Genomic DNA, 15,000 nt, shown 5'->3' on the forward strand with positions numbered 1-15,000 from the left:
AATACTGTAGCCTATACCAGGGGAGAGACGGGGGGCGGTTGAAATTTTACTGCAGTATTAAATCGAAAATAATTTGTCTTTGCTGATTGTCTTAGAATACTAGAATATTGGACATTATATATATGTATATATATACAAGGAAAAACAAAAATATTTTAAGAGCAATAACATTAAAATAGATATATCCTATATAAACTACAGAAATCAGATAGAATAGTGTGCCCGAGTGTACCCTCAAGCAAGAGAACTCTAACCCAAGACAGTGGAAGACCATGGTACAGAAGCTATGGCACTACACAAGACTAGAGAACAATGGTTGGATTTTGGAGTGTCCTTCTCCTAGAAGAGCTGTTTACCACAGCTAAAGAGTCTCTTCTACCCATACCAAGAGGAAAGTAGCCAATGAACAATTATAGTGCAGTAACAGCTTGGGTGAATAAGAATTGTTTGGTAATATCAGTGTTGTCCGGGGTATGTTAGAGGAAAATATGTAAATAATAGGCCACACTATTCGGTGTGTGTGTAGACAAAGGGAAAATGAACCGTAACCAGAGAGAAGTATCCAATGTAGTACTCTCTGGCCAGTCAAAGGACCCTATAACTCTCAAGCGGTAATATATATATATATATATATATATATATATATATATATATATATATATATATATATATATATACAGTATATATATAATAGACAAAGGCGATTTTGTAGTAGTAAACCTAGATGAACTTTACATAAAGTAGCTCCAAGAATGTTCTATACCTACAGCTTGAAAAAAACTTTATCATTATACTAATTCACGGGAGATACAAAAGACCTGATAAATTAGCCCCCATCCCCCTAAGTTTACTCCTAGTAATGCACAAAGATCATATTAGGCCGAATAAAAAGACGGCTAGACTTTAATCAAATAAAGAAAGCAGCAGGCTTTAGAAGTGGGTATTCAACAGCTGACCACATCATTGTAATTAACCAGCTAATAGAAAATTCAACAGAGCATGACAAACAGATATGAATGGCATTTTTAGACTATCAGAAAGCTTTTGAATGTGGCAACTACAGAGGCATAATGTTGATAAGCCATACTATGTAAATATGGGAAAAGATCCTTGAGAAGAGAATCAGAGATGAAACAACAATTGGTGAGGAACAATTTGGATTCATGCCTGGAAGAGGGACTGTGGAAGCAATATTTGCTTTGAGGCAGATGATAGAAAAACATCGGGAGAAACAGAAAGGATTACATATGGTCTTTATTGACACGGAGAAGGCATACGATCGATTACCACGTCAGGAGCTATAAAGATGTATGAGAGAAAAGGGAGTCCCTGAGAAATACGTAAGAATCACCCAAGAGGGCAAAAGCAAATGCTAAGCGCAGTATAGGCCTAACAGAAAGTTTCCCAGTAAATGTGGGACTACATCAGGGGTCTGCATTGAGCCCTTACCTATTTGATCTGGTCATGGATGTAGTAACACAAGGCATTAAAGATCAGTCTCCTTGGTGTATGCTTTTTGCTGATGATGTTATACTGTGTAGCACTAGGCGAGAGGTAGTAGAAGAGAAACTGGAGGAGTGGAGAAGAGAAATGGAAAATAGAGGATTGAAGATTACCAGGAAAAAGACAGAGTATTTGAGATTGAAAAATGGGGAGAATGGGAAAGTTAGTTTACAAGGAGAGAGATTGAGAAGAGTTGAAAATTTCAAGTATTTAGGATCAACAGTTGCAGAGGATGGTGATCTGGGGGCAGAAATAAACAGAATTCAAGTAGGATGGAAGAATTGGAAAAAAAAGTGCGTGGAGTACTATGTGACAGGAAAGTAGGGGTTAAGTTGAAAGGTAAAGTACACAGGACAGTTGTGAGACTGGCAATGATGTATGGAGCGGAGACGTGGCCAATAAAGAAGACGTAAGAGAAGAAACTGGAGGTGGCAGAGATGAGAATGTTGAGATGGATGTGTGGGATGACAAGAAGAGATAAGATACAGAATGAGGTAATTAGGGGTACCACAGGAGTTAGAGAACTATCAGATAAGATCCAAGAAAGTAGAATGAGGTGGTATGGTCATGTTATGAGAAGAGATGAACAGTATATTGGGAGAGTGATGGAAATGGAGGTGCAGGGAACGAGAAAGAGAGGGAGACCAAAGCAAAGGTGGATGGACTGTATCAGGGATGACCTTCGATCAAAGGGATTAACCATTGATGAAGTGTTGGGCAGAGGTAGATGGAGAACGCTGGCCAGAAACATCGACCCCACATAGAAGTGGGAAGGGATGCAAACAAAGAAGATGAAGAAGAAGAAAGCTTTTGATTCTGTCAAAACCTAAGCAGTAATGAAAGTCCATCAAAACAAGGAATAGAAGAAATTTATACGGGAAGTACAGCAACACTAAATCGACATAAAGATAGTGAGAAAATTCCAATTGAGAAAGGAGTTAGAGAGGACGACCACATCTCTCCTAAATCATTCACAGCATGCCAAGAAAAAGTTTTAGGGAATTTAGATTGGGAAAATGTAGGAATTAATGGGAAATACCTTTACAACTTAAGATTTGCAGATGACACAGTTCTATTTAGTGAATCAGGGAAGAAATTAAAAAATATGATAAAAGATTTGAATAGAGAAAGAAGAAATGTCGGACTGGAAATTAATGAGTAAAACAAAGATGATGTTCGATGAAAATGCTGGTGATTTGTAAATATTCAAGATCAGATTAATAATACACCAGATACACAGATAAAAATAATGAGATTTAACAACATAACACAAGACGACATCACCAGGGTTATCAAGAGAGCAAAGAAAACAAACTGTGGGATCGATCCTATGCCAATATCTGAAGTAATTGGAGAAAGAAACTTTTCTAGTCTAGCCGAAATAATTATGAGAATGGCAAATGTAAGCATTGCTGAATGTAAGTTTCCCAAATCTGAGAAAATGGCTATAATCACACTAGTTCTGAAAAGTGCTCTGGATTACCAGAAATTAAGTTCATAGAGACCGATTTCGAATCTATCCTTTGTTTCAAAAGTGCTAAAATACGTAATTCTTGAACAACTAGTCAGTCAATTAGAAGTAAGAGAAGCTTTGCCTGACAACCAATCTGCTTACAGAAAACTATACTCTACAGACTCATCGATCTGCTCTATTGTAAATGATATGCTGGAAATGATGGATGAGAATAAATGTGGTATTTTAATATCACTCGATCTCAGTGTTGCATGAACTGCTACTAAATGATGTACGGTCCATCGGCGATGAAGATCAAGCTTTCGAATACCTGAAAGATTACTTGGCTGGTAGAAATTACTGTGCACAAATTGGAAACTCTTATTCACAATATGAACCTTTAAACAGAGGGGTACCCCAGGGGAGTGCACTTGGCCCAATCTTATTCTGCATCTATACTATCGGTCTATCGAAAATACTACAAAGGTAAGGTGTGAAGTTCAAACTATTTGGGGATGACACAATTTTACTTCATAAATGATATAGACGACACTACTGAAACTCTAAACCGAATCCTTGATAGTGGATGACAACTAAACAACTAAATTAAATGAGAACAAAACTGAGTTTATGGTGGTGGGAAAGAGAAACACTGCGAGAAGCTTGGGTGATATTCAAATAAACATAAATAATCACTCAGTGCCGATATCTAGTCAATTTCGTGCTTTAGGCGTAGTTCTTGACTACAACTTGTCTCTCAATTCCCAAATAAATAATATAGTAAAAACTGCTGGTTACCATCTAAAAAATATTGCTTTTATGAAAAAGTACCTGGATGAATGTTCCGTAAAGTAACTTGTGATAAACTGTGTGATTATCAGAATTGACTACTGTAACTCCGTCTACTACAATCTACCAAAAGTACAACTTAAGAAATTACAAAACATAATAAACAGAGGAGGAAGACTGATAAAAGGTGTCCCACCTACAGAAAGGATCACTCCTATGCTAATTAATCTACATTGGCTGCCGATTAAAGCGAGAATTTAATATGAAATATGTACAATAACCCACTGGTCATCCAAAATATCTAAGAGAATTGCCACATATTGTGCAACCAACAAATCGTCCTGACACAAGAATAGTTACAGATGGTTTCAAACTATCAGAACCTAGATACATGTCTACTGTACGATTTAGAGCCTTTAAAACTGAAGACCTTATTTTGCGAGTGTTTTGACAGTGATGATCAAACAGTAAGCGAACAATACGCATTGTGAAATGTTGAATGCTCCCGAATGAACATCATAAATCAACCGTGGAGGTCCTTTAGAGAGTTGGATTTCCCTGCTGTACATGACCAAGTAAGCAGCCCTTAAAGTAAGTAAAGTAAGTAAGCTAGTTACAACTCAAAGAGCTATGGAAAGAATGATAATGGGAATAACACTAAGAGATAGAAAAAGAGCAACATGAATACGAGAGCAAACTAAAGTAGAGGATATCCTAACATGTAAGAAAAATTTGTAGAGGATACTCTAGCAATACGTCAGAAAAAGACACAAAAGCTATGCCTGCTAAGTTTCATTGAAGCGTCCTTTTATATAATCTCTCTCTCTCTCTCTCTCTCTCTCTCTCTCTCTCTCTCTCTCTCTCTCTCTCTCTCTCTCTCTCTCTTGCTTTGTCTGCTGATGCAGTAAAAAATTTTCTTTTTATATTGTTTTATTTCTACATTTAATCCATTGGCGAATATTAAGAATAAGTTAAGTCTCAATTGCACTAATGTCAATCAAAGGTAAATAGCTACGAATTTCTCGTTTCTAATAAGGGTTGATAACCCATGTTTTAGTGACAAACTTCTCTTCAATGAGAGGTCAAATCTTTTATCATCCAATAGAAAAGAGAAATGTTGAACTTTATATTTGTTAAATATAGTCCCAACATGTGACAATTTGATTTTTCAAAAAGAGAATTGCACTTCCGTAGATTCCACCAAAAAATTTTCGTACATCCGTGAGTTCAAGTTTTATTTGCAGGTACAATAACAAACAGGAAAACAATAGAGGATATGCAGTTGGGGTTTAATGCTCTTTACGCCTCTCAAACAATTTTATACATACATATATACATCCAAAAATGCATAAAAATATATTTATAGAATAAAATTCTGAAGAAAAATGAAAAGACTATGTATACCCTGGCCTGTTTCGTAGCCTTCTATTTAAGATTTTTTCAGATTAAGTCTTAAATAGAAGAAGAAACAGGTCAGGATTCACAGAGCAATTTCCTTTTTCCTTGGGATTTTATTTCAACTGAGCATCAAGTGTTACTGAGAGTTTTACATCTATATATATATATATATATATATATATATATATATATATATATATATATATATATATATATATATATATAAGAGAGAGAGAGAGAGAGAGAGAGAGAGAGAGAGAGAGAGAGAGAGAGAGAGAGAGAGAGAGAGAGAGAGATGCCTGTGGGTTTGTGCGTGTATGTGATAGGGTATGCATACACGTACATTTGTATACATGTATGTAAGCTGATACAAAACACTTGTCTTAGCCTTACACTCACACGGTGGCCATGAGTTTAATGACAGACATTCTTCAAATGGTCTCAAATTTGATATATTTCAACGTCAATTTTTTTTTTTTTTCTTTTTTTTTTTTTTTTTTTGATAAGTCCGCACGCCCTTTAACCCTTCGATTCCACACCCAGGTGAACCTCGTGATCCAGACGGAGGAAGGAGACCTCAGCAACTACGTGACGAACGGGGAGTGGGACCTTATTGACATGATCGTCGAGAGGAACGTGGTATACTATTCGTGCTGCGAGGCGCCCTACCCTGATATCACTTACCATATAATACTGAGGAGACGACCTCTGTTTTACGGTGGGATTTGTTGTTTGCCTTTGCTTTGAATATATCTCGTTGGTTTCATAGTGGTACATTTGGTGCTGAGAGTATTGTGAGGTTTGTTTGAATAATTTCTTTAAATGAAATGTAATAAGCTCATAGAGGGCTCCTTATGGAAAGAGCAGCTGGGTTTAACTTGTTTACTAAATAAAGGATAGATATGAATTTGTGAAGAGATAGTCTAAATAGGTTTGCAACCATAATACCACTTAAAACTTAATCATTTAGAAAAAAACAGTTTATTAGAGACTAATTTCAGTAACAACAAACCTTAAATGAAATATATTTTTGGTTATAAAAGGTTGATGATTGGGATGAAAAGTTGTTCGTTACATGCAGTGATTGTTACTCAGTATTCACAATGATGGTAAGAAAGTCAATCAACAAAAAAGTTATAACAATACTTCAGTCTTTGAGATAATTAACAGCAAAATTAATAATAAACTCAATTCTTTAGCCGGTGAAAAAATGCAAATTGTTGAACAGCTAAAAATTCATGATTCCGGGCAGTTTAACAAAGCATAAATCCACGACAATTAACAGAACTTTAGTATTTGGACAAATTAAAATGTAAGTCTGTTGATAATGAATGTTACGTGACTTTCTCAGATAAGGATTCACAAAACCTACATTGGAATTCATGATTTTTAATCTCATTATTTTCATTTATGATCACAAGTGTGTTTTTTATCAAAACACCAGCTTCCTGATGACTGGGAAGAAAACATAAGTCAGTGTAATTGGTTAACAAAGTTGATTCCCCAAACCAATCTCTGCTGACACTATCTATTATTATTATTATTATTATTATTATTATTATTATTATTATTATTATTATTATTACTTGCCAACCCACAACCCTAGTTGGAAAAGCAGGATACTATAAGCCCGGGGGCTCCAACGGGGAAAATAGCTCATCGGTTTTTTTTTTTTTTTTTTTTTTTACAATGTTTAATGGATTTATGATATTCAATCTCAATAATTTCATTTATCATCACAATTGTTTTTTTAACAAAAAAAACAGCTTCCTGATGCCTTTGAAAGAAATCATAACAGTCACAGTGTAATTGGATAACAAAGTTGATTCCCCGAAACAATCTCTGCCGGCACTATCTATAGTCAATTCTTTTTAGTGAGGCCGATTTCCACCGACTCGCAGGGGTGCCCTTTTCGCTCGGAAAAGTTTCCTGACCGCTAATTGGTTGGACAAGATCATTCTAACCAATCAGATAGCAGGAAATTTTTTCCGAGTTAAAAGGGCACCGCTGCGAGTCGGTGCAAATGCGCCTCATTAAAAAAATTGAGTTAAGCTCATCTTTTTTTCTTTCACATTTGCAGTGTTCAACTTGATATTGCCGTGCGTACTCATCACAGGCATCGCTCTCATGAGCTTCTACATGCCCAGTGACTCTGGCGAGAAAGTGACGCTGGGCATCACCACGCTACTCTCCATGACTGTCTTCCTCATGGTCATTGGGGAATCGATGCCCCCGACGTCTGAAAAACTCCCACTTATAGGTAAGCTGGGGGAAATGTTATCTAATTTACCGCTAATATATTATACAATTTACTTTAGAATATTATCTAATTTACCTCTATCGTCTAATTTACCGCTAAAATATTATCAAATTTACAGCTAGAATATTATCTAATTTACAGCTAAAATATTACATAATTTACCGCTAAAATGTCTAATTTACCGTTAGAATATTAACTAATTTACCATTGATATACTATTAAATTTACCGCTAAATATTATCTAATTTATCGCTAAACTATTATTAATTTAACGCTAACATATTACCTTATTTACCACTAATTTAAAGGTAATTAATTGCTAATAATATGTCCGTTGTAGATTAGTTTGTTTCTGATGAGTGCTAGGGATTTTTGACAGATTATGACGAAGGTGGACTTTTGTGGGTATGTATAAACGCAGTAAAAAGAAATAGGGTTATATTTTCTCTCAAAATTAATTTACTTCTATAATTATTAAGTCAGGAAATCGTGATGCATTTACCATAATTTTACTAAATCTTCTTCATTGAAATGTATCTTTATTGCCAATAAACTTACAATAAGATAACTTATCAAGTATGATAAAGAAAATTTATTATTTGATTTGAATACATTTACATTTCCTCCTGAATTAAATCCAAAACGCAAAGACTACGTAACAAAAAAAGAATTGACACATTTCAAACCTCCTCCGCTAACGACACCATCACATAATCTTCCTCACAATCATTCACTTTCTCTTTCAACAGGCCTTTACTATGGTGTCACCATCTCCTTGGTTAGCTTCGCTACAGGACTGTCTGTAGTGACGCTCAACATCCACCACCGGGGCATGAGAGGGCGTGAGGTGCCCAGTTTTGTCAAGAAAATCGTTTTTAGTTATATGGCAAAAATGATGTGCATTCGGCTTGACATACCGGATCCCATGGGTGGGCATGGTCATAAATTTGCCACCAATGTCAATCATACGGTAAGAAATTGGATCTTCTTCAAGACCTTATCTCTCTTTACAACTGAGTGGTCTAAATAGTCTGTTTATCCTTATTTCTATGGGTCAAAAGTTCGAGTCCTTGGTCGGGCAGCATTATTACACTTTGAATACTGGTTCGCCTCTATAGTTGCCATGCAACCAATCAACTGCCTGATAGCACAGCCAGTCCTTAAGTCACAGCTCGCTTGGCTATGACGCCAGAGAATGTTTTCATGTAATGTTTTCATGTAACATATCTATATCTATTAAATATTTGTTTGTTTATTTCTCCTCGTTATTTCTACTAATGTAATTATCAAAACATGTGCTATTATAGAAAGAAACGCTCTGTAAAATGTTTTATTTCATACACAGTTACTTCTCTTAGCAATTATATTGGCAACAATCATCGTTATCTCCTCTTACGCCTATTGACGTAGGAGATTGACAGCAATAAGGAGGAGAAGTAAACAAGCATAAATATCTAATATATATATACATATATATATATATATATATATATATATATATATATATATATATATATATATATATGTGTGTGTGTGTGTGTGTGTGTGTGTGTGTGTGTGTGTGTGTGTGTGTGTGTGTGTTACCTGGAAACATTCTCTGGACATAGCCAAGCGAGCTGTACCGTAAGCACTGGCTGTCCTATAAGGCAGTTGATTGGTTGCGGTGCAGCTAGAGACGAATCAGTATTCAAAGTGTATTAATGCGGTTGGGTAGAAATATTCATCATTATGGAATTTGCCTTTGGATCTGAGATCACAAGGCAGAGTGAATTAAATATTATAGGGCATTTGTGACATAGGCTATTTGAAAAACTGTAAATCACAATTGTTAGTGTAAACATTATCACTCACAAACACACACACACATACATACATACATACATATATATATATATATATATATATATATATATATATATATATATATATATATATATATTATATATATATATATATATATATATATATATATATATATATATATATATATATATATATATATATATATATATATATATATATATATATATATATTATAGGGGTAAATCAATATTAAATAACCTAAGTCCAGATATATTAGTTTTGAAAAAAAAAAGACTAGAATTATGGTTATTCTTTCTTATATACTCTCTCTCTCTCTCTCTCTCTCTCTCTCTCTCTCTCTCTCTCTCTCTCTCTCTCTCTCTCTCTCTCTCTCTTAGTTAATGTTTTTATGGATCTAGAATTATATCTCCCATTCCAGCCGTTTAACGATCACCATCAATTTTATAAAAAAAAATAAGGACATCAATCACAAATCAACCTCCTTTTTATATCAAATCTTTAAAGAGGTGATCTAGCTACAGCTGGGGAGAAGGTCACCGTATCATTGTCTCAGAATTCTTCCGAATCGTTTCCGGTTTTCTCCGGACATATATCTCGACGAACAACAGCCGATTGTCGAGAGGGATTTTCGGGGTTTTTGGCCCGGCCTGAATTATGTGGGCCAAACGGCGATATGTTTCTGGGACTGCATGGACTGGGAATCGCGCTCGGTGTTTTATGGAAGGATTACGTTATTGCAACGCTTTTGCGAAAGGCATTGATAAACTTATGATATATATATAATGATAAATAAAAGGATGAATTTTGGTTGACGTATGTTAGGGTTGTGGTAGCCTATTGGAAACGTCCCTGCTTGGCGATCTGCTGAACTTGGGTTCGAGACCCGTTCAACCTGATTAGTTTCTTGTAGTATTCTGCAACCTCACCACCCTTGTGAGCTAAGGCTGGAGGTTTTGGAGAGTTTATAAATCTACTTTCTGAAGTCATCAGTAGCCTTTGACCGACCATCCCTGGTCCTAGCTTCGGTTGAGAGGGGTCTTTGACACTGATCATATGTATGTATAGTCAATCTCTAGAGCACTGTCACTGTCCCTTGCCTTTGCCATTCACGAGTGACCTTTAAACGTGGCCTTTAATCATGATACTTCCCTTCCTATTGGTCATCTAAATTTTCTATCATTTTCTTTATAATTATCTAGACTGATTGCAATTCCCTTATGCTCTAGATATATCTTCAATCACTTTTATCTTCTTTCATTAACGTTTCCAAATCTTCATGTGTTTTAGTTCCTCCACACTCAGTTCCTCTTCTCTTTCTAATGATGATTTCGGCTTGAAAGATTTCGTATCATGAACTATACAAACACTGCTCTTATCTGCTTCCCTCATTTCCCCTTCCTTGCTCCTAATTCCCCCTGCATCAGAGTCAATTCCCCTTTTCCCCATTACTGGAATCGAACCACAAAGAGATGCCATTCATTGGAAAGGCAAAACTTTGAAGTAGCTCTCGTGATTCTAAGCTCCCGTTTGCTCCAACTTGTAGACCTTTCTTCTTCTTCTAAAACTTAACTCTTTTAACTGATGCCTATGACCAACCGTATTGCTCTCTCTCTCTCTCTCTCTCTCTCTCTCTCTCTCTCTCTCTCTCTCTCTCTCTCTCTCTCTCTCTCTCTCTATTTATATATATATATACATTTTATATATATATATATATATATATATATATATATATATATATATATATATATATATATATATATATATCATCCTCCTTAACGTCTTTTTTTCGTTCATTTTTTACATCACTCGCTTTTTCTTTACCGATATTGATGTACATCGTCTCTTTTATTGATTTTTTTATTCCACATTTTCTTCTTTTCGTTATTTTTTACAACACTCGCTTTTACTTTACCGATATTTATGTTCATCGTCTCTCTCTCTCTCTCTCTCTCTCTCTCTCTCTCTCTCTCTCTCTCTCTCTCTCTCTCTCAACCCATTTATTCTTTTTAACCCTTAGGGGGAAGGATACGGCAGCATCCGTGAATACGGCTCTGGCGGAAACGTAGAGATGAGCGACCGGCTGCTGGACCCAGAGGTGAAATGTGAAAATGGGGGTATTGCTCCCTCAAGGTAAGTCACCCACCCCACCCCACTCCCCCCCCCCACCCCAAAAAAAAAAAAACTCCTTTAAAATTCTAATATTGTATTGCAAAGACGGAGACGACGCCATAGGGCGATAGTCCAAGTCACTCACTTACGATTGATTACAAAAGACATGAATTAATGTGAATTCATAATAATAAAGAATGTAATAACGGATGACAAACTTAGCGGTAGGTGAAAAGAAAATTATTTGTAAGTAAGGCGAGCGATAATATGAATGGAAGCAGCAGTCATGAGAAGAAAAGGTAACGGTACATTAAACAAGTAATGATATTCATTCTATTTTGTAGTCTTTTACATTGCCTTTACATTACTTCAAAATTACAACAATGCAAAGGGTAGTAATGCATGATATGTTTACAAGCTTGTTTTAACCTATATGCATGGCAACCTGTTTTTTTCTAAGCATTTATTTTCCCTATGGCAAGCGAGTCATTATAGTTACAATATCTTTCTTTAATCAGTTCTGTTTAATATTTACATACAGTACTACTAAATGCATTTATGGTTAATAAAAGGAAATAGTTTATTAGCATATAAGTGACAATACTTAAAGAGTTCCCCTGGTGCCTCTTAAGAAATAAACCAGCAAATGGTATGCTAGTGAGACACCAGTTCAAGAGGCATATGAATGTACAATTGGAAACCGGAAGCCCTGGTACACCTCGCTCTGAGGAAGTGCACACAGCCACACCCTTACTGCGTGTCGCGTTCCTGTGTTTAGCCCCGCCGACGACCTCTACCATCTCTTCCTACACTAGCTTTTAGGTTATTCGCCGCGAAGTAGGAGTGTGACAGGGTGCACTTCTTAGAAGCGAGGTATGCCAAGGGCTCTCTGTGTCCAACTGTACTACAAGTTATTCACACCTTCATAATGTTGAAATGTGATATTGATATTAAAGTCTGAATTTCATGGCGAATGGTAATAAAACAGAGGTGATCCAACAAAAATACTTGGATATTGTTTTAATCAATTGTTATAAAGGTCAGTTCAATTATTTTGTTCTCCTACAGCTTCTGTAAGACACTAGATACAAGAATGCTTTAAACGTTATTGTTAGTCCTCTCCTTTAACTTAATGAACGATGAAAGTGTCTTTTAAAATTTCATATGATATTTTTTTTTTTTCAAAATAACACTAAGTATTATTACTAATATTCATTTTTTTTTTCATTCATTTCTATTCAACTGTTAAGTCAATAAGCTAATTACCATATCTTTCATAAGAAGTGGAAAAAAGTAGTGAATTATCGTCTAAAATTTGGCGTATGCAAGTTTCCTTAGAAACAAGAGAAGAGGATGTACATAAAATTACCCCCTGACATAAACATAAGTTTTCATGAATGTGTTTTGGTGTGTTTTCATTTTTACTTTTTTCTTGCACGTACATAAAAAAAATACATTTTGTTATCACCGCGTAGAAGAAAATAATCAAGGTCTGCATGAAGACGTTTAATTTCTTTTATTTTTTTATTTCTTCCTAATTTTTTCAGTAATCCAAGTGATGCGCCCAAAAGAAATCCGAGGACCAGGACATTCAGGTAATGAAATCTACATGATGGAAGGGACTGACCTTAGAAAGGACTTTCTCTGTCATGATTCCTGCTTTGCTATAGAAATTAACTCATTGCTACTTTGCGCAGTGATACTATACATGACATATCTCCCAACAAATGCTGTTTAGACTGATAAGTGTTCGTATAATTGATTTTAGTAATTTTCCATACGGCTGGTGTACAGTAGATGTACACTGAGGTTATTTATAACTTTTGAGCGAGAGGAAACATACCTGGGTATTTGTAAACAAGAATAGTTCATCAGATATGTGCAAGGGAGTTTACTTAAACGTGCCTGATTTTTTACAAATTAATCATTATCCCAAATACATAATATTTGAGCTTCTAACTATTTATTTCTCTCACCTTCTCTTCTTACTTTAGTAAGTCACAGATGACTCACGCACACTACCCTTCTCAGATTAAAGGTCAATTCGTTACATTCCTCCAAATAACGAATAATATTTTGATTTCAAATTGAGGTTCATTCTAATCTTTGTCCAGTACTATAATCAATCTTAAACTCCCACTAATATGTGCTCTTGTTTCTGTAATTCTTAAGTCACTGAACTAAGGAGAAAATTAATTTTGAAAAGATATTACGAATTGGTGCGGCGTGTGAGGGACATATTTGGTTGCACACCATATATATATATATATATATATATATATATATATATATATATATATATATATATATATATATATAAAATATATATATATATATATATATATATATATATATATATATATATGTATATATATGTATATATATATATATATATATATATATATATATATATACATATATATATATATAAATATATATATATATACACACATATATATATATATATATATATATATATATATATATATAGATATATATATATATATATATATATATATATATATATATATATATATATATATATATATATATATATATATATATATATAAATGATATACGGGTTCATGGTAGAGATAGCATTAAAAACAGCAACATTTTATAGCGTATAGGGGACGGTATATGGATAGATTTGGATTTGAGAAATTGGGTTAAATAACAAACCAAGGACGTCAGGAAATAGATCTGAGAGTGAGGTTTTCTTCTGTTGGCTTAACGTAGAGAAAATATTGATGTAATTATCAGCAGAGCAGTTTGATGAGGGTCGCTGAATGAGACTGGTTTAAGAATACCGTAGATAATAAAGATATTTAAAAAGAGTATCAAATATATGTTGCTGTTAAGTGAGAGCATTAGAGAAGGGAACAAAAAGTGTATGCGCAAACAGATGTTGAATGTTGATTTTTCAAATAATAATGTAGTGATAATTATTGATGGATATCCTATGAATGCTACTGAAATCTCTTAAAGTATCTAAAAACAAGAAAAAAAATCTAAGCTAGAGACAAATGAAAAAATTGGATGATGTAAGATTGTGAGGCGTAAGCAAATGTTTGGAAACAAATCAGCAAATAGGGACGGAAATTGATATGATAAACTTAATTGTGCATGCTAAAAATAAATAAAAAAAGAATGGAAGATGTTTATGAAGTATGAGCACAAAATACTGTAGTCAAAGAGAGTTGTAAAATCCAGGAATACGACGATAATGCTGTGGCAACGGTTTAGCTTAGATAAGAAAAGGAATGGCTGTAGTGTGTTTGATCATTTTGAAAGAATGAGAGACAATCGATTACAAAATAGTATATATTTGTAAAATGTTAGGATGAACACAAGTAAAGTCGGGAAAGTGCTCGTCGTTAGGATAACAAATAGGCCTTCATATTGAAAAAGCATGGCATTTAAGAAAAAAAACGATGCAAGACAAAGCGTTGCATATGTTAAAACAGGCCAACGTTACTCAGGGATTGAACGCCATGTGCATTGCATGAAAAACACTGTGTGGATATTAAAGACCATGGAGATCACCTCTGATTTGCAAGGTAGCTATAAATCTGACACTGAGTGCTAATTACTTATTCTTTTTTTTATCATTGCCTATTATGGAGAAAATGTGTGTTAGAGAATCTGGAAACTTGTGAAAAT

General features: G+C 34.6%; 1 protein-coding gene across 1 annotated transcript in view; it reads left to right on the forward strand.

The window, feature by feature from the left end:
- Positions 1–15,000, forward strand: part of LOC137639755 (ligand-gated ion channel 4-like) — a 74,604-nt gene that overhangs the window by 48,201 nt on the left and 11,403 nt on the right. The window contains exons 4-8 of the mRNA XM_068372000.1: positions 5,687–5,861; positions 7,224–7,403; positions 8,153–8,373; positions 11,245–11,357; positions 12,884–12,931. Coding sequence (XP_068228101.1) covers positions 5,687–5,861; positions 7,224–7,403; positions 8,153–8,373; positions 11,245–11,357; positions 12,884–12,931 — 737 coding nt within the window. The remainder of the gene's footprint in view (positions 1–5,686; positions 5,862–7,223; positions 7,404–8,152; positions 8,374–11,244; positions 11,358–12,883; positions 12,932–15,000) is intronic.

The sequence above is a fragment of the Palaemon carinicauda genome, chromosome 4, assembly GCF_036898095.1.
Source record: "Palaemon carinicauda isolate YSFRI2023 chromosome 4, ASM3689809v2, whole genome shotgun sequence".
NCBI classification, from domain to species: domain Eukaryota; kingdom Metazoa; phylum Arthropoda; class Malacostraca; order Decapoda; family Palaemonidae; genus Palaemon; species Palaemon carinicauda.